The sequence below is a fragment of the Hylaeus anthracinus genome, unplaced genomic scaffold (genome assembly GCF_026225885.1).
Source record: "Hylaeus anthracinus isolate JK02 unplaced genomic scaffold, UHH_iyHylAnth1.0_haploid 3, whole genome shotgun sequence".
Taxonomy (NCBI): Eukaryota; Metazoa; Arthropoda; class Insecta; order Hymenoptera; family Colletidae; genus Hylaeus; species Hylaeus anthracinus.
Window position 1 is genome coordinate 2901632 of NW_026535284.1, and position 21646 is coordinate 2923277.

The window sequence follows — 21646 nt, forward strand, 5'->3', positions numbered from 1 at the left end:
ACTACTACTACTACTACTACTACTACTACTACTACTACTACTACTACTACTACTACTACTACTGCTACTGCTACTATTAACTACTTACGACAGGTGTGATTCTTGCGTTAATTGGACGCACGGGCGACGATCAGCGCGCCAGCGTCTATTCTGTTTTGTTTCGTTTGTTTGTTTGTTTCTTGTTTGTTACGAGATTTTACACTGGCAAGTGGCAAGGCGTGTGCACCACCGTATTCGTACATCAAAGCGTGCCAGACGAAATTTATTCGAGTCGTTCGGCGCGAAGGAAACACTTCTTTTGCATAGAGTACCCAGCCATGTATCGTGATATTTTCAGATGAGTTTGCTAGGTCATAATGAACGAAAAAAGTCCTATCCGCTATTGGCGTTATTTTAATCCTTATAACAAACACGTTGCGTTTTGTCTTGATGTGAAATGTATGATGGTGCCTGTCCTGAGTCGGCGCAATCTCCAGTGACTGTTCAGGGCCACTGTCTTCACCATACCGCTCACCTATACTCAAACCCAACGCATGTTTTTTTCGACCGAAACTCGATAAATGTATTCTCGTACTGTACGTGGCATTTTCGTTCATAATAACTTTGAAAATATATTGGATTAGTTGGTCGATAATCTTACAGGTTGTTCAAAAAATGTGGGATTTCTTTCTTTTGTGATCAGTTTATCATGCTGATATAAATGAGGAAGTTCTTTTCCTTTTTGCAATCCGAAGTTTCGTTATCGCGCTATCCAGCTGACCAAGATACAAAATAGCGCGTGTCAGAAGTCACATGACCAAACTTTGAACTCTTTCTATCTAGAAAACGAAATTTCAAATTACAAAATGGCAAAAGACGTTTCAATTTCTTTTCTTACACGAGGAATCCACATTGATAAAACACTCCTATGCTATATGACAGGAATGCATCAAACAGTTCAAGACTTTCATCTGCTTCTTCGAAATTATACGTCTCTCTTCGATGTTGTAGGATTTAAGGTTTTCGTAGCACTGAACGGCTCGAACGAGTATCACGCGTTACGGTCAAAGATAACAAAAAAAAAGGGGAAAAGAGAAATGATTGTGAAAATCACCACAGCTACCTCCATGTTATTAAATATCAGTCTTCTTCTCGCGCTATACTCACGCTCATATTACCTAAAGCATATGTTATTTTACAATATTCGGACGAGCAATCTGCCGAATCCACGTCTCCGTAGCGAGTATATATTATATATAATTGTGTATACACAATATTTACACATAGTCAGAGCGCGAGGTAATATAGCTTCCACGGATTATAGGTTTAAGAATTTGCCTCTTTGCGCGAAACAGTCGAGCTAGCGCGAAACATATTAAACACGTAAGATCGAAAGAACGAAGAAAAAACGACAAAGATAAAAGAGCAATGGATGAAGTCCGCAGAGAAGAGAGTCGAGCCTCTTGGTGGTCCTTCGACTGAATTTTAACGAAAACGTAAACTGCTCGAAACAATTGGAGATTTCCGGACAGTTCCGCTCGACTGAAATACAGAATATTTAGTACAGAAATATTTTTATTATATTCTAAGCATGTATCGCAATTTTCTTGGTCACCGAGAGCGTCGGTAAATAAACGAAACAATGATTCACGTAGGCAACGTAAGTTTAATTGTGTTACCGCTTTTTGCTTTCGCAAACAAAATTAACGTCGTATTACGAGGTAATAATTCTCTAAGGAAGAGAAGTCGCATCGAGGACTGCGAAACATTAGAAGAAAATTATTCCCAAGAAAATCGTGATGCGTTTTTCGAACTCTACAGAGCAAGCACCAAATAGCACATACATATATTTTTACTGAATATTTATCTTCGTAATTATAGTACAGACGACCAACAGCACTGGTCGTCCCGTGTGGCAAGAAATTGCCGAGTCGAAGTAGAATCAACTGGTCGCTCGAGGCCATCGACAAGTTATCCCTTCCATGGCACAGTTGGGGCTATCCCCACTGCTCTAACTGTTTCGGGCGGTACACGAACTCGAAGAAGAGGCGCACGACTCGATAACTACGCCGTAAAGAACAAAATACAATGGAGCTACCTCACTTTAACGATAGATTTACGAGAGCTGGTTATTTGTATAGCTGTACGTATCCCGCGTTGAATTGTCTCGACAAAAGTGGAGAAACCCTCATTCACTGCCAAGCTGCGCGCGGGCTCGACTGTTCCGCGAGCGACAGTGCTGAATTCCAAAATCACAATGCAATACGTTGTACTTACAGTCGTTTTTACGCGTTGACTCGTCGATATAATACCGGTTAATGATTTTACTGCTGCATTGAGAGTGAGAGAGACGCAAATCGAAAGAGAACCGATTATTTCGCGTGATTGTGTGCGGATGACGTCGCGTGAAAGGGGAATGGAGCGAATGTTTAGATTTTAAAAAACGGTTAGAATTAGCGAGCGCATGAAAGATAATCGAATAAACGATCGGATGGCCTCCTAACTATACGCATATATTATATATTATATATATATAATATATATAATATATATATTATTAGAAAGTGAGAAAAAGAGAAAAAATATAAAATATACCTATCTACGTGATATTTTACAGAGAACATAATCAGGGACGCGACGTAACCTATATATATATTATTATATATATAGAGTCTTTCTAGTGATAGAAACCATAACTCCTAACTTATTTTGTAACTCATGTCGGATCTGAGAAACACGATCGCGTGGCGAAACCAATGAGCGTGCAATCTCGACGTACGGCGTGGCTAATGGTATTTTAAAAAGAAAAGAAGGATATTTAGAACGGTATCGTTTCTATGAAATTGTAAGATTAGAATGAATCGCACGGAGGAAATGCGAGATGAAATTGCACAGGAAATATACGACGAAAATCGGGTCTTCTTCGCTTGGCGACATATTGGTTTCGAGTTGACCGCGCAAAGAACGATTTTCATCGCGATCGTCGTCGATTTGTAACGAATGATTTTACTCTTTCACAGAAGAAAAGATGGATTTCCTTTTGTAATCGTATCAATCGTGGATTCCTCCGAGCGATTGTAATGTTTCTCGCTAAACTTCGACTCGTTGGCACATCGGGTACGGTGTTGGGCAAAATTATAGTAATAGGTAATCGGTAATTGCTATTAATGAATGATCAAACACGATTTGGTAGTCGTAATTACAAATTATTGATTTATATTTATAGAATACAATTATTGTTTACGATTACTGGTTACAAATGCATGTTATAATTGCTGATTACAAATTAATATACGATTATCGATTAATGTAACAATTGCAAGTGGTTACTACAAAAGTAATTACATGGTAATCACTACTCAACTGTGAATGTGTTAGACAAAATATAATCCATGATTGCGGATAACGAGTAATTGATAATTATGATTAACGAAAAATCATCATAGAAAAGAATCTTCGATCATACTTAACGAATAATCGAACATGATTAGCTCCAAATATTCTAAAATTATCGATTAATGTTGTATATCATAAATGTAATCGCAGAATGATTACTACTCGACTCTGAAAGTTTTCGACACAATATAATTTATGATTGTTATTACCAAGTAATCAGTAATTATAACTGATGAATTATCAGTACTCGCGATTAACAAGTGATGAAACATGAGTAAGCCTCGAATGATTACAAATTACTGATTTATTATTATATACTACAGATGTAGTGATCAAATCAGATGTAGTAATCAAATGTATATGCGCGACTATTACAAAGTTAATCACAGAGTAATTACGAAAGTAATCACGAAGTAATCACTGCCCAACTCTAAGCAAGCGAAACAGACGCCGTCTGTCTGCGAAACGTATTATCGATCTGCTTGTTATATCGTTATCGGCACCTTCCTACCAGGGCCATTCATCCATTATCGTATCGCTAGCCGACGACGTAGTTTGCATATTGATCGCGGAGAGCAGATGTGTCCCGAGTGCCGTTTTTGGTCAAACGAGAGAGTTTTGACGTCGTTCGCGAGAAAACAACGAAACGAGAACTACCGAAAAAAGAAACGATCGAGAAAGAGATACACCACGTCATCGAGACACAGCCACCTCGTTCTTTACTTTTACGGTTAAACTATCATTTAAGGTGCTTCAAATATTGTTACGTTACGTTTTTCCTTTTCTTTTTTATTACCGTCATTTATAATAATTAATGTTATTATTATCATTATCATTTCATTATTAATTAGCTTCGCTAGATCGCGTTAGAAGGATGTACGTCTGTCTCCTGGCAGGAATTCGAGGACTACACGAGCGTTTACGTTTTCATTACGTGGAATTGTAACAAAAAAAAAAAGAAAAAAATAAGAATCGTGTGCACATAGTATTCGAACCGAACAAGAGAGTGATTTTCAACCTGGAATTTATTTTATTTGATTTCATTTCTGCGTGTTTTTCTTCTTTTCTTTTTTTTAAAATTGATTCTTGGAAAAAAAGTTTCTCGCCAACGAGACAGAGGCAGACTTCGGGTCTTGCTGTACGTGAACGAGCCAGTAAGTCAGGTATATGTCCTGCCTTTTCTTCTTAAATTCTTACGTTTCTCGCCATCTTCCCATTCTCTCTTTTATTTTGTAAATACCATAAAGTTTATTTATCTATTATTACATCCGTTTGCGGCTCACGAGTTCTGTTTTCATATTTCTTTTTCTTCTTCTTCACCTTATTCTTTTTTGTAATCTTGTCGTTCTATTCTTTCTGCTCCCTTCGCACGTACTATGTTACTACTTACGTTCTTTACATTTTTTTTCTTTTTGCCATTTTTAGCATGTAAGCCATCCAACTTGCCAATACGATTACAATAAATATGTTTGGAAAGAAGAGACAAGTGAGATGCGTTTTCGTTTTTACGCCCATTTATTTCAGTTTCTTCTATTCTCGCTCGTTCAGTTCGAACGTAAGTATTTCTGTGGTGTTTCTTTTGGCGATTTGCGAGGCGCGGTGACGTTGGTCTCTTCGTGGCGTCCTGTTGGAGTTTTGTCAACGGAACTCGATCCACGGTGTGGTTAAAATGATACGCACAAGAACAGAGATGGATAGAATGTTATTATGATAGTAGAAAACTAATAAAAATTATATCGAATGATTTATTTGCAACGTTCATTCGATTTGATGGTTATTCGTATAACTCAAAGTGCAGTTTTAGTTAAACAAATAATAAATCAAACTTTGTTCATCTTTTATTCGTTATTGAAAATTTCTTATCTGTATGAGAATTTTACTCATCTCTGCTCGAAAACACTAAGTCGAGTGAAAAATATTCCAGAAACGTGAATTAAAACATCAACCCTGTCGAGTGAAATGCGATCGAAATGAAATCAGTTTATTCAAGGATGAAGAATTTTTCTAGAACTTTCCAATTCTCATTTCGGTTGCTTCTTCAAGCGAGATCGGTTCGAAAGACACGCTGTATGTCGAATTGCCGTCTTCATCACAAGGAAACCGGTCCAAGGTATCCACCGAACTGCAATCGACGTTTCGGTCAAAGTACAAAATTATCCGTAAATAGATTAATATTACGCTACAATTTGGGCGAAGTTCATGATCCGAAAGTTTCTAAAGTCCAGAGCAGCGGTCGATTCGAAAGATGGCGAAGCTTCGAACAGGGCTGGGACTTGGAATTGAATTTTTGAAAAAATAAACAAAATGCTTCTAATTTAGGCGGTTCTTTAATTAAATTCATTTACTTCAATGAAAAAGAAAGTGAAATACAAATGAAGAACAAGAAAATATCAGTCCATTTGTGAAATAACAAATATATGGGGTTATATTTTATCTTTTTTATTTTGGTTTCTATAAATATGACTTTTCTTTCTACTTGTTCTTTTTTTTTAGTGTAAAGATTTCATCGAACTATAGAATAAAATAATAGATACTCATTAGTCATCATTAAAGGTGATATTTAAAAACTGTCCAATTACAAAAAGCTCAACGATACACATCTATCTGCTATCAAAGATTTACTGCTCTTTTTAATATGAATGTTCTTTGTATACAAATAAAGAGAATTCACTGTTTTAGTACTGACAAATGCTTGGACAAATATGTACACAGCATGCATTTTTACGTTTGACAGTTTTTATTTTTGAAAATATTATTTTGGACAAATTATTTCGGAAACAGCACAGAAGCTATATCGTGTAAAATAAATAACGTCTAAATGGGGGATTAGGTGTACTATACAACTGTGTCTGCATTCTAGTATACATGTATCTCTACGAGCTCTCATATACGTTACTTTTCCAATAATAGCGTACCTAGTTTTAGTTTAACACGAGCAATCAGCCGATTAACCCTTTGAGTGGTAGAATACATTTTTTCCCAGTGTGAAGTCTGTCAAGTAAATATACAAGGCGACGTTAAATTATAATTGCAATTCGTTCACTTCGAATTAAACAATATTCGAACATGAATTATTTGATCAAATACATTAAAATGTATAACATATCTTACCTTAAAAATAAATGAATCTGAATATTTGAACTTGATAAATATAAGATATATGCGTCCATAGCACTTGAGGGGTTAATTTTTTCCGCTGACATTAATCGAATAGTCCCAGCCCTCGTCTCGGGCTACCGAGACGAACCAAAAAGAAGAAACCGTACGATGGAAGAGAAGGATTTCGAAGAATATGTTGAAGCGATTCACGCGTAGCGGCCGATGGTCGCGGCGAACGTAGCCAATGCGTTTTATCGTCGTTTATTATTTATCGAGGTTGCCCGCGTCCAGGGAATAATGGACGTGGCAGGAAATTGCCTCTAATGCGTTCGAGAGCGTGAAACCGCGCCGCGGTGCCACGTATTTAAGGAAGAGAAACAGGCCTGGAAGGGTGGTAAGCTGCTTGTACAGTAAGGAGCAAAACTGAATCAGTCACGAAAATTTATTTGAAACGTACTTCTTATCATTACCATAATTCATCACAAAAAAAAATAACTTTGACGATCCTTTTGCTTCAGTCTTAGAAATCTTAAAGAACTTGTTACTTTACTAGCAATTACATGTTTTAAGTAAGCTAAGTTCAGGTATTAGTAATACTAATAACTGAAAGTTATATTATACTTTTATATTTTGTCCATAATCCTTTGAATTTAAGAACAGTTTTAAATGTTGCCTCTTAATTTATTTTATATAGAAATTTTTCGCATTTTTTAAACTTTGTTTTTTATAGTAAAAGTAGATCATATTTTTTCATGTTGTAAGATAGCATACTCTCAACTAGTTTTGTGTAGAACTCTTGCGCATTCATTCAATTTTCTCTATTAGAGCCAAGGTGGAACATATTCCTTTATGTTATAAAGTAGAGATATAATGAAATAACTATCATCAACGTTGATTTTCCTCTGTTATGAGTTATTTCGATAATGGAAAATATTTGTCTGAAAATTCTATGCGTTTCGTTCAATTTTTGCTTCTTACTGTATATGCGAAGGAGTTTGCTCCGGCCAGATTTCTTGCATAACATTAATGTTAAACCACGCCCGATATATGTGTGTCCAGTTGATCACGAGATTAACCGTGACGACCGTGTAGGATAGGAAAGCGATCGTAAAATCGAAAATACTCTCGCGCAACGATGTAAATTACACGCTGCCTCTTTTTATCGCAGGTTCGTTCGACACCATGTTACCACCGTCCTTACGCGAAATGCACAAAATGTATTGGCTTGCAGCTGGGATTATTACCGAACTATGAGACATTCAAATTTATGATCGGATAATAGCATACTTTTCCGGCGTTGTTCACTTTATATTTGAAAGAAAACAAAGAAGATAATAAGAGTAGAATTGAAAATCCAATAGAAACAAACGATTCTGTTACAAGTTTACAAGCCCAGTTTTAGCATTCTTTTCTTGTATTTTCAGTTATGTCTTGAAATGATGAAAAAACAGACTGTAATAATTCATTGTATATTTTTACATCATAAAAGTATTGGCGTATTAACACTAGTTTATATAGAAATTTATAATGTATTATGATATAAATTTTTCTAGATATTATTTTTTTTATCTTATACGTCATATTAAGAATAAAGCAAAAGAAATTAAGCAAATCTTATTTCATCGATAGGAAATTTATCTATGGAAAGACATAGGTACGTTAAAAAAATGTTTGTTTTCTAGAATAGGATTGTTTTGTGGACAACAAAATCTGAATACTTGATATAAAATATACATAGAACGAATATTAGTTTCGAAATTAGAGAATAAAGTCATGAAATTTCATGCAATTTATTGTTTCTCATTAATAAAAAAAATACTAGACACACAGATGTCTACTATTGAATGTGGTATCAAAATCACAAATTCGAACGAAAAATAAATCCTAATCCCAGAGTTGATAGAAAAATAATATCTTTCTTTTATTTATTCTTCTACCACAATTTTATGTAATTGTCGAGTATGCCAATAATCTTGTGATTTTTCCGTATTTAATTCTGAATGTTCGCGCGGTGTTTAATCGATTGAAAATAATAACGTTCATAGGAGGGGATCGTTTAAAGCGCGGCTAGCCGGCGAGATCCGCGAATTTCAGGTTCGTATCGGGGATCCTGAAGAGAAAAGCTCGGCTTTAATACGGATGCGCGCGACGTTTTCATCGATTCGACGCCGCGTATTTCACAGCGCGGCGCGACCGACCGTTTCCTCCGTGGAAACGAATCGTTCTGAATCGTCGTCGCGACGCCTCGCGGAAAGATAAACCTCTCCGCGGCAACTAGGGAGACGATTTTCCCACGAAACGACGTTTCGCGTTTCCCGAAAAGCCTCGTTAACTAATGGACGAAATTCTTATCTAGATAAAAATTTCGAGTGATGAATAAAAAATAAATAAATAGCCATTGGAACATTCACTAGTATATGAAAACATGTGCGAATTAAATGTAGTCCTTAGAATTGAAGACCGAGAATGTTACTCTCTCAGGTTTTCAATTTTTCGGCAATATTTAGAAGGTTAATGAAACATAATTAACCAAATATTTGCAATTTTTACTAATAGTATGCACTGTTACATAACATTTTTGAAAGTAGCAGGTGAACGTTCAATTATTATTCGGTTATGTATTATAATTGACGGTAAAAGTTATAGCAAAAACATTGTGGATAACTGAGTTATTATAACCCCTTCAAACTTGGTGTTCATTGCAATGTGCATTAATTTTCAGATTAAAGAAAAAATAATTAAGAAGTTCACCATTGTTAATAATTGTTTCTACCTGTACAGTTTATACATATATGCATGATTACAGTTGCAGCTGCCTTTTGTTGAGAAAAACGTAAATTTGAACAAAAATATACATCATGGCTGAGACCAGTCACGCTATTACAGATTAGTATTATGCATTTGACCATATTAATTTGTATTAGTGGCATCAAAACACGCAATGATACGTAAAAGGGCCAGAAGACATTTAAAAATTGAATTACTACAGTTTCTTTTCTACTGGACTATTATTTTACATTTTTTTGGACGGTTAGAATTGTTCACAAACATGTACAGATCACAATTGGCATCAATTAATCTAGAGAATTTTTGTTTTAATAAATATCTTATTTTTCATTCAGTTAGTATATATTCGTTAAAAATAATATTTTTTCTTTTTCGAAAAAGGTCAGATTTGAAGGGGTTAAAAAAAAGTTAGACCTACATATGTGAGTTAAATTGAGTTGATTGGTAGTTCTAATGGTAATTATGTTTTATTAATATTGTGGACATCACCGTAGAAGGCTGAATAATTAATTGAAACCATCCTACTTTGTCTGTATAATATAAAAATTCATATGTAATTTTTTATATTTGTGATAGTTAAAATATGGTTTTATTAATACAACGCAAAAGAGCATCGCAAATAATGAATAGAACACAATGTAATAATATATTCGTGTTTAGTTGATTGGCCAGTTATGAAGACTTTATTTCTTTCACAAGAGATAGAATATTATTCTGTGATTGAAATTCTACTTTTTATTTAACCAGTAATGAAAGAAAAAGGTTGTTTACATTTTATTCCTTATTCGAGACGTCATCTAGATACGAATTTTACCCATCCCCGTCGGGTCGTGGACCTTCCTCCACACGGTCGTCCTCGAGGATTTAGGAGCTCGTGCGTTACGTTGCTCGGTGCCTTCTTGCGGCCTGTTTGTACGCAAATTGCACCACAAATTCGTCCATACGCTTACTTCAAAAGGTTCTCAGTGCTAACCTTTTTGTTTCAGACATTAAATACTTGAATTTTTATTTGTGAAAATTCGAAATTTTCATGGATCAAAAGTTCGTCTAAAATAGTTTTTCGTAGTCAAACTGAAATAAAGTACGAAGGAACCTGAAATATTGCCGAGGGAAAGCTTTGTAAAATCCATCTGGCGTTTGATGCGTTAATATTTAAGCCCATACCTCGAGCCACTTCTGACTGTGATTGCGAAAACTGTTTACGAAGCATATTGCAAGGTTTGATTTCAAAATTCATCGAGAACTGAGTTTTAAAGATATATTATTATTGTTATTACAAATAAAAAAAAAAAGTGTACATGTTCCCAGAGTAATCACGTAATTGCCTAAAAACGAGATTTGAAAGCATACCTTAAATATATTAACATAATAGAAACAATCTTATTTGTTATGCATTATTGATTTTTGTTTAGACATACAATTATACATTATATACATAATTCGCTGACATTGCGGTGTGAAACATAGAGATTTTTTGGTAAAAGCAAATTAAATTTTTCGTATCTTCAATTACAAAACATTGTTCATCTTATTATAGTATTTCTTTCGTTTCTATTTCACGAAACCAATCTTATATTCAAATTATATTTACAAACAAAAAGGCTAAAATTAATTCTATAATAGGGTCAACCTATTTGGTACACAATATATTATAATTTTACTGGGACGATAATTTAAATTTGAATTTTTAAGTATCTATTGTATTCGACGTTTTTATCCCAGGTCCTTCTAAGAATTGTCCAATAGAATATAGAGATTTCTAGTCGTGTCAGCTTAACTGTCTCCCATAACTGCTCTCATTGCATGAGCTCTGACTGTTGCATTCATCTCTCAAAAACGAACGAAGTAAATACTACTCCAATGATATCACGAATGTGTTCAACAATAAATCATATTTGGTTAATGTTACTTTTACGTTTAACAATAATATCGAGAACTATTCAAATCAATCCAAATAAAATAATCACACGGTAGACAATTTTCGCAGCGCAGCACTTTTACTTTAATCGTACGAGGGATGAAAGGAACATTGGTATTTCGTGTAGACCGAAATCCGGGGAATATCAGAAGAACATTCGAAGCGAGGACGAATCAGGTACATCAGGTGATCACAGTTCCTATTTTGCTCGCTGCAAATTTATTGTAAGTCAGTGCGTATTATGTATAATTAATTAAAAAAAAAAAGAAGTCTATCTGGTTAAGCTTTTGCGACTATACAATAAAAGTCTAGATTATTATAAATATATATTGTAATGAGAATCTACGGTATGTTAAAGTAAACTGTAATATGTATACACGTGTGACGAACGCACGGTTAATCGTGCGGACGAGTGTCCGTATTTTGTAACAGAATATCATGATACCACGAGGCATCATTATGGTACCAGACGTTATATTCTCTCCGACAATTTAGGTTCGATTCCCTCTAATATCGAAAGATCATTTACTGTTGATCGAAGCTTTGTGATTGTTGATTGATCCCCGCAACATAGAAGTCTATGAATTCTTTTACTACGCCATTTTTGTTAAATACCTTTTGTTCGTTCGTGTAGTTTCATAAGTTGACCTTTGTATATATATGCAAGCTGTAGCAAAACCATAATAAAAATTCATAAAAGATATTTTGCGTTTTTTCAATACTTTGTTACCATCATTAATTGTTTTGTATGAACGCTGCTTTTGGAAAGTGGAACACACTTCAAGCTCTAGAATAGTAGCAAAGGTATATTTTTGAACTTTCCTTCGACCGGCTTGAAATTTGTACATAATTCATGTATTAGTATTTTCATTTAATAGAAGTTTAAGTAATTAAATTTTCATTAGATACTTACGCATATAAAATTTAATTCTCTTCGGTTGCAAACAAATCAATCGACTTAGAATGGAACAACGTTATCAACTGTAACAATTAAAACACAGGACCGGAAATATTCTACCGCTACGCAGAATGTAACCTGATTACGTTACCATGATTACGTCTACAAAGTAATTACACGGTAATTACAACAGTAATTACATAGGGATTGCAATGTAATCATAACCGTAAATCATTAAATCGTGTAATTACTGTATAATAACGCGCAATTACAGTGGAATTACCTTGGAATTACCTTGAAATTACCGTGTGATTACTTTTTTAGTCGTAATCGTAGTAAATGTATTCGGAGTAAGTACATTTTGTTCAACATTGACGCGGACTACATGCAAAGTAAGTATGTACACATTACTTTAATTTTATGTGACATAGGTTTTTCTTAATTTTGTCTTTTTTGCATCTTATTACTCGATATGTTACTATATTACAACTAGACTTTTTTATTTCATATGTGGTATAGTACGAATCAGTCAAATCAACAACAGTTCGTGTCTTACGAACTGAAATACCGACCTCGCAAGAAATCAATGATTTCGTAGCGCACTTTTTATTTTACCACGATAACTCTCGGAACCATGTGGAACTAAGCCGATAAATTTATGTCAGCTGATGGCAATTTGTCTTCTATCGATACAGATGATCCTGTGATCATATTGTTGGAAGCAACAACAACAACAACTGACATTTCGACAGTCACCACTCAACAGGGACCAGATAATGTTTTTACATTTCCACAATACTGTTATATCATTCCCTTCTTAACCAGCTGAAGATAATTTCTCTTTTATCGTACAGAAGGATCTGTGATAGTATCATTCCCTTCTTAACCAGCTGAAGGTAACATTTCTTCTATTGGTACAGAAGGCCGAGGCTTAAGATATTTCCGTTTTGATCAACTGAAGATAATTTCCTTTCTATCGGTACAGAGGATCCTAAGTCTATATTGTCCATTTCTTAATCGATTGACAACATAGAAGGTCCCGATAACTGTACACTTATATATGATCCGAGGAACATTGTCTTCTCCCGCTATTCTGCCTTCTTATCTAGGCAATCGTTCTTCAGCGACAGTTGGAGGATTTTCTCGCCCTAATAAGGCCACCGTTCGAAATCCTAACAAATCCCCCGCTCAAAGGTGCGCGTATTCATCATAGGTAACGCGGACAATCGCGTGCATGACAAACGATTATAAAGCGTATGCACTTTGACTTTCAAAGCGGCGGGTCGGAACGACGCGGGAAAACGCAACGTTTCTCCCGCTAAGAATAATGATCACGTAGATGCAAATCTCAGCCCACTTAAAAGTCGATAACTCTTCGTGGCGAGATGCGTGAAAGCACCGCCGACCCGCGACAGTGAAGTTTAGGGCCGAGTTTATCGGATCCGTGCGATCAACCAACCTCAGGAACACACTGGGTGAAATCGTGAATGGGGATTCGACTTATTATTTCAGAGTCGTACAATGTCGCTGCTCTCGCGATGTTATCGTTGCTTGGCAAGGCGGAGATCATTGTAAGGCAGAGAAGTGGCGACGGGTCGTCGCCCAGCAAATTCCAGTTGGCAATTTTGGCGAAGATCTTCACGCTTCGGTTCACCCAGAGCTTCTCAGAGATGCAGAGAGGGTCGCTTACCTTTCACAGGTCCCCTACATTCGTTTAGAGCCCCCCTCGCACATTAAAAAGAAACTTTGCGCATAAGAAGTGAAGTTCTCGGTACAAGGAGCAATGGTATCGCGTTTCGGCTTAGATTTGTTTGTTAAGCGGCCGTTTACGTGTGCTGGCTTTATCGCGTGCTTATTTGTGCAACTCATTTGTTTCAGGAAGACCATGCATGTGGACGGGAAGATGGTAGGCTTATGCAAACCAGAAAGGATGGCTTGCGTAAACGATGCACTAAAGATTTTGTTTCCGCAATCTTTGTTTATTTAAAATGTACATCGTTGACCAAGAACAAAAACAAAATCTCATTCAAGAACCTCTTTTGGCGATAGTAGAGTCAACATGACAGACGCAAATAAACAAATGTTTGTGTTTATCCATAACTTACACTGTAGAACTTTATGTTCCACCATATTGGATTCGTTATTTTTTTTTCTAAAGTTTGAGTTCTGATTCGTAATCAGCGATCTCGAGAACTTTCGAATACTTTAATCCAAACCGGATCATCTTTCACATTTTTTTTCACCATCTTTTGATCCACCCATCTTGAATTTTTAAATTTTAAGTGCAGTTTTAGAATAAGCACCTCGGAAACGCCTGTACATGTTTCACGAAAATCATTCTAAACGAAAAATTTACTTCTGTACTTCATCTTATGAACTTTGAGGGGTGGTTTTACCCTCTAATTATGAAAACGGGTCAATATGAAAAAAATACGTGTCAAATATTTTTCAATGTTCTACACATATGTAAATTAAAAAAACGAAATTCTTGGTAGTACAGTATTGGCTGCCGCTAAGAACGATTCTATTTCCCTACATCCGAGTATAGGAGTGCCCCCACTACTACTATTTTCTTCGATTAGAATAACTGAAGAATCGTTTATGCGGAACGACAAACACCGGTTCGGTCCTTTGTAGCGTGGAAAGCATAACGTCGCGAAGGGGTTAGGTGGGAAACGCGAAACGCTCGACCGTGAGCAAACTCGAAAGGAAGAAAAAGCCCGCCGGTACGTGGCATTCCTGCTTGGCTTTCGAGTACCTGCTAATGAACGTAACCGGAGCTGGAACTTCGGTGCACTTTAGGTACGGCCGCTACGCTAATGCCTAAACAAATGGCCGGCCTCGTGAAAAACTCGACTTTTGTGCGCTGCCCTTACGTATATGTGTTTCCACGACGTTGCACTAGAAATCTCGCCGGAGTGCTCTTCACCCTTGAAAGCTGACTCGTGAAAGAGTAATCTGTTCCACGTCCACGAGAGCTGTACGACCGTTGATTACTTCTACTTCTCGTAAGGTCAGGTCGAAAAGAGCTTTTTCTTTTCTTAGAATTAACTGGAGGATTTAATTGAATTCTTAACGAGGCGTAGCTCTTTCACTGTTGTAGGGAATTGTCTTTTGTCTACTTCCGAACCGGTGCGAATTAATCGAAATGCCTTGAAGACAGACGAAACGTGGAATCTGTCTTTCCGAGGATGACATGACAGGAAAACTAATCTTTTAACTTCTTCCCCTGTCGCATGCGTCAAAAGGTAAAAACTGATGTATGGGGTATATTATAGTGACAAGCTTCCTACGTCATTCTTGACGCAAAATACTTTTTATGATTGAAAATCATTTACAAATAGTATGGGTGCATATCTGAAAAATGTCACACTGACGTAACGCTTGATGATTTGTCAGGGAAGGCGATCGATTTTTGGAACAGTCGACGGTATGGGTGCATGTCTGAAAAATGTCACACTGACGTAACGCTTGATAATAAAGACGTTAGAATAAAATAAATCGCAAAAGTGATTTCGCATGTTCCTTTTTTCCTGTATTGATTTTCAATCACCTGATTCTTACGCTCGTCGTGAAATCTGTAGATTTTTCTCAGAAAAGCCATTCATTGGTTTATGATGCACTAAGAGCCAATTGTAACGGAACATTTTTTTATTACTACAGTTAAATCTCCTTAAATACACAAATTTCTATACGATAAATGCACAGGAGCCATCCCCACTACTGAGGTGTATCCTCCTTGTGAGGTCGAGGAGTTCGATCGTCGGGTAGTGTAACATGATCTGGAATTAGTAATCTCGGTGAGACAATGATAATGCAACGATAAAACTCATCGAGATACATACTCTGGTGTTTTCGCTCCGTTCCATAGTGTAATATTTCAGCGATCTACCGGGACAAATGGCTCCTTGATATTGTCCCTGGTAATCTAAATCTAATTTCACTTTACACTTTACACTTTTGCACTTTACACTTTTTATATCTAAAGATCTTATTACAAGTACGCAGCCATTAGCTCGGTATTACACCAGGACTGGAATCAAAGTTCCTTCGATCTCCCTCTACATAGAGTATACATACGTAAATGCATACTCTATGTGGAGTCGACGAGCTTAATACTAAGTACGGAACGATGAAAATCAAAGGAAAACAAAATTTCCTTCGATTTCCAAAGTTTATGTCTGACTCTGCCAAACAATTATTTCAACTAAGAGGCTGAAGCTAAATTGAGATCGCAACGCGACGCGACTATGAAACTGGACTTACTGAGTCAGTCCCGTTTCCTCTTGTTAGATCTGGACTCGAGAGGAAGACGACCGACCCCTCCGAACCAATCCTCCACAACCTGCACCCATCTGGGAGCCACGATAGGACCCGACTTGCACCCGTCTCACTGCGCTTTGGACTTACTGAACTGCGCCGGGAGCCTGGGACTACACCAGACGGGATACAGGGAGTAGAGAACCTGAGGAGGAACATCAGGAGGACGGCAACCGACCTTTCTGTCCAGTTACACAGTTGGTCACTTCACTTATCACATGAAGCAATAGTGACCGATGTGAAGAAGGAAGTTACGAGTCCAATATGGACCTACGAACAAACAAAAGAATTGAACAAATGATTAATAATTGTTTGGTAGAGGACAGATACTCGTACACGCATGCCTTAAAACTAACTTAGGTATATACTTTAAAACTACACCAGACTAAACTAAAGTACCCACAAGCAATACCAAACTACGAGAAACTACACTACGCAAAAATAGGAGGGACGCGCGATCGCGAGATCCATACCAACCGAAGAATCGTCGAAAAATGAAACTGCGCCCTTCGTATACCTGCGTCGAGGGTCGCGGCTCGCTTGTGCCTCTCAAAGTAGAGAAGGGGAAGAACGAACAACAACCCCGTGACCCTGGATTCGAAGGCTCGTTGAATTTATCGAGAAAACAATTCGTGAAACATTAATATCACAGCAAAATCATATTCCTCATTATTGCGCTTAAATAATAGATACAATATTTGTTCAAGCAATGACCGAGAATATGACTTTGCTGTAATATTATACCGCATGGACAGCGGTAGATGCTTTTTCTAAAAATGTTCAAAATCATTACTAACCAATAGGTAACTAGCTTGTGATTTCAGTCAGCAATCAACTACGTTTCTTTTGAGTAGCTTCGTGTGCGGATGGCCTTACAGTTTCCAGAATATTGCCCCAACTTGTCCCTAACTTACCCTCAAAGCAGAAGCGGCGTACAATATTAACAAAATTGTATGTGGCATCGTTTGTTAGCGCAGCAGTCACGGCGTCATATGTGTTGGCGATCGGCAATATAATAAAACATTTTGTCGAGATCTCGACGAGATTTTGAAATAATTTTAATCTCGCCCAAATCTCTGCATGCTGAATCTCGATATCGATCTCGAATGTTACAAGTAATCTCGATCTCGAGTCGCATCTCGAAATCGAAACGAGATCGAGATTTATCTCGTCTCGTGCGCACCACTAGATATGAGTTATAAATCATTCATCACACGACCGAATCCGTCATTAACATTTAAATTCAAAAATCTATTTCTACCCTACACCCAGTTACATGCGTTCATCTATTACGAAGTACCTAACTACATTCTTGCATAAACACTAAAATAATCATTATAGTTACGTGAGTGAACAATGCAAACAGGAACGTAATACATTTAGTATCCTATTGGTACCCTTGATACTAATATTTACTTGCCAGGAACTGCAAGTTAACTACTAGCATGCAATTACTACACCAGGATTATATTTCTGGCCAGTACAGCAATAAATAAAACAAATGTTTAAGGGTATCTAACAATGATCATAACAATCTATTAGATAATTCAAATTCCGTTCTTCAACTTGAATTTTGTTAGAATCGAATCGGACAATTCTACGCTGAGCTATGACAACTCAATGTTTCCTATTTTATAAACAATTATATAAGAGAGTGACAGACGTAGTGACCTACATATATATGACGCCCTTGCAAGGCCGTTCCAATTCCGAGAAATACTAGTTAACATTGCAGTATTTCCTGGAAGGAACACCCCTCTAGATTCCGTGACATAGTAGTAAACATTGTAGTATTGCCTGGTTGGAGAATCCCTCAAAGATCTCTGAAAGAGAAACATTTATATCCATTTTTCTTGACGATCGATTTTCATGAAATTTGGTATACAGAGGTTTTCGGGGTCGCTGATTCCAAATCTGAACTCAGAATTTAGAAATTTTAAATCGCGGATCCAATGTAACGGGACAAAATGCGAAAAGTGACTAGATTTTGATAAAACTTGGTATACAGGAGTATATGGAGTCCTATGGGTCGAAATTGACCCAGTCATGAATGAAGTCCAGACCTGAATCCAATACAACGTGGGCTGACCACGTACGGGTGCAGGACCTCGATAACGTATCGCTTCCAAGGGGTGCCTATGGGATGCACGGTATGGGTGATGGCATTTTCTGGATCAGGGGAGTCCAGAGAATGCGTTGAGCCCAAATTCGAGACTGTCGTCCAAAAATTGTGGATTTTAGAGGGGTTGGGGGTTGTGAGGTGGGTTTGTCCGAGTGGGATTCCAAGGGGTGCATTTTAAACAGGGCATCAAGGAGAGTTGCCCTAAAGTTTTCTTTAATTTTTTCAACCCCTTCCGTCACCTCTGGCACCATTAGAATTGACGTTTTTCGACGCCCCCCTCTTTAAGTGGGTGAATTGACTCCTTCACATCAACCCTTGCCAATGTAACTTTGCACACACACAAAAGACACTTGAAGACTACTCCTCACGAAGTTTCGCCGAAATCGGTTGAAAACTCTCATAATTATGAACATTTAAAAAAGTGTTCCGCTAATTTTGTCCAGTAGTTTAGAATAAGAATAGTATTCCACGCGGGTGAAACTGCGGGGCACAGCTAATTTTGAAATAAAAGCAATGTGCATATATGAATGCGTTAATATCCTTCAAGGGGTATGAAAAAAAAACAACGTCATAAGATTGATAGACGTCATAGATCAAAACAGTTAGAATTTCTATTTCATGTGAAATAAAATGATCCCACCCTGAATAGAATAATTGATTCGGGAGTCTGAAATTTGTATTGCCTTCACCTTTAGTTCATGGACAATAAAACAGGGTGAGAATGCACTCGACACGGGAAGGGGGCAGTTTATTTCGAAGGCGATACAATACTTCGTTATTTGTACCCAGGGGGTTTGCTCGCAACACTCCACTCTCCATCAATATGCAGCCATTAGCGAACACATGTGTACACGTGTGCGCTGGCGTTACCTGTCTCTCGTTGCTTTCATATACGCTACCATTCCGAGGTACGTGCATCGTGTGAAAAGCCGATTTCCACCCCGTTAATTTTACAAAAACACGTGCAACGATTTTCGTTATTTATTACCACTGAAAAAAATTTCGACCTCCCAGAGGTTCTTCGTTGTTCGGAAAAGGGGAACGTTGAATATTCTATTTAAAGACATTTTTACACGAGCAATGAAAACACTCGTACGTGGGAAAAAAGTTGCAGAACCTTTCCATTAGTACTTTAAAACCATTTATACGTAACAGTGTTTTTAAAGGTACTTAATACATTCGCGACCGGCAGATATTTTACGTTTCTAATACCAAGGATGTACTGACGAAAATAATAAAATTCTGAAGTTAGACATCGCAAATTTGTATTGTTATATTTTATGTATATTAATAATACATAAAGACCAATGCAACCATATATCATTGGAAAGACGCAAAATGAACTACAGGTAAGCTTAAAACTACAAATAATATTAGGTTGTCCCAAAAGTTTCTTTCACTTTATTAATATGTAATACATGCACAATAGTTTATGTTTTATGTTACATTACTGAATTGTGCACGATTCATTTTGCTCCATTACTGTTACAACATGAATATCTACGAGATTAGATTGTCTATTTATATAAACACGACTACATAAAATAATTGAGTGCAACTCGCGAAAGAAACTTTCGGGACAACCTAATATAAATTATGCAGCAACACATAACATTTTGAAGTTTCGTTTGTATTTACCTAATTATTTTTATTTTCACTATTTTACGGTACAAACACACATACAAGCATACATAACAAAACTTGTTCCTAACCGCCATTTTCCATAGTTGGAATCAAAACACTTAAAAACGTCGAAAATTCCCAAAAATCAATGATACTAAATCTTAATTAATAGCAATACATGTATACTCGAAAACAATCAGAAATTGAAGAATGTGGAGAGAAGGCTAAGCAGTTTTTTTTTTTTACAGGAACTCTACAAGTATTTTTCATCCATTGCTGGGTGTACCGTGGGTCAAATGCTCGTAGCGTGTCGCCAAAGCAACAACATAAATCTTTAATAGCGGAACTGTTACGAAAGCGTCAAGAATTTCTTCCCCGCGGTCAGCGAGTGCGGAGTCGGTGGAAAATTGGGTCGGTTGTTGGTGTCATGGCTGACTGGCATTCACGTAATTGCCAGTGACAACGCGTTTCCGCGCCGGACAAAGCTACACGTTCGATGTTCGCACGCGGGGAATCCCAGTCAATGACTACAGCAGAGTGACGAATCTTCTTGGAAAAGGCGTCGAGGAAATTGCGGTTCGCAATTAAACAGGGTCCCTTCGCGATGACGGCTGTTGGGACGAGTACGAAATTGAACTCGAGCGAGGAACTCCCCCTTTCCGTTAACAGGTCGTCGGTTCTAGGTAATTGCGCGTCGAGCGTTCAACCGAAAAAATTATCTAATTATACGAGGGTTGTTTGAAAAGTTTGCAGCCTCGCCTAGACGAAAATTACTCGTTAATAGGGTGAAACTTCTTCGTTTTTCGTCCCAAACTAAATGAAAGTAGGGGAGACCGGGGCTAAAAGTTACGATTGGGAAATATTGTTATGTACGTGTAAGGAATATTTTATTTCGAAGGCAAAACTCCGAATATTAATTCCGTCATATTGTTTATGGATTTGCAAAAATATACCCTTCATTTCAAATTTCCTAAAATTTTGTAGAGAATCAAGCTTAACCAACAATTAAAAGCTATTACTTTTATGTTAATATATGTAACGTTGAATTATAACAACCCTATAGCCTTTACATGGAAGATGTGTGTTATCGATGTATGTACGTAAACAGTAAACGTGACGTACTTCCAATGGTAACACGGAATATGCTCTATGATTTGACTATTCAAACGGCCATGTCTGTGGTTGGACACGTTTATATGCTCAGTCTATTTTTATATTTCACTTCTGCATTATCTTGTAACTAATTTTCATTAAATATACTTATATTTCTACTTATTTTAAATTTATTCCAGTCTCTGGGTTTCATTATATTCCTTTTAATGTAAAGATTGTTCAACAATTTTAAAACGATCATTTGGATATCATTTTTAAACAGTACATTCCTATTCGCGATCCACTGTGCTGTTGGCCGCCGTTAATGATCAAACGATACAGCTTTCTCCCTGAAAACCGTCGCACCCCACCCACACATTGAAGTTCCCAGGACCTGATTCTTTCCTGGAAG

At 36.9% G+C, this 21646-nt stretch overlaps 1 protein-coding gene across 2 annotated transcripts in view; it reads left to right on the forward strand.

The window, feature by feature from the left end:
- Nucleotides 1–20783, forward strand: part of LOC128894234 (protein abrupt) — a 143500-nt gene extending 122717 nt beyond the window's left edge. The window contains exon 8 of one of the 2 annotated variants that reach the window (XM_054155850.1): nucleotides 20391–20783. In XM_054155850.1, coding sequence (XP_054011825.1) covers nucleotides 20391–20602 — 212 coding nt within the window. In that variant the 3' untranslated portion in view covers nucleotides 20603–20783. Of the gene's footprint in view, nucleotides 1–11964; nucleotides 12008–20390 lie in introns of those variants that run through there. The other variant, XM_054155852.1, reaches the window with a different exon arrangement.
- The last annotated feature ends 863 nt before the right edge of the window (nucleotides 20784–21646 follow it).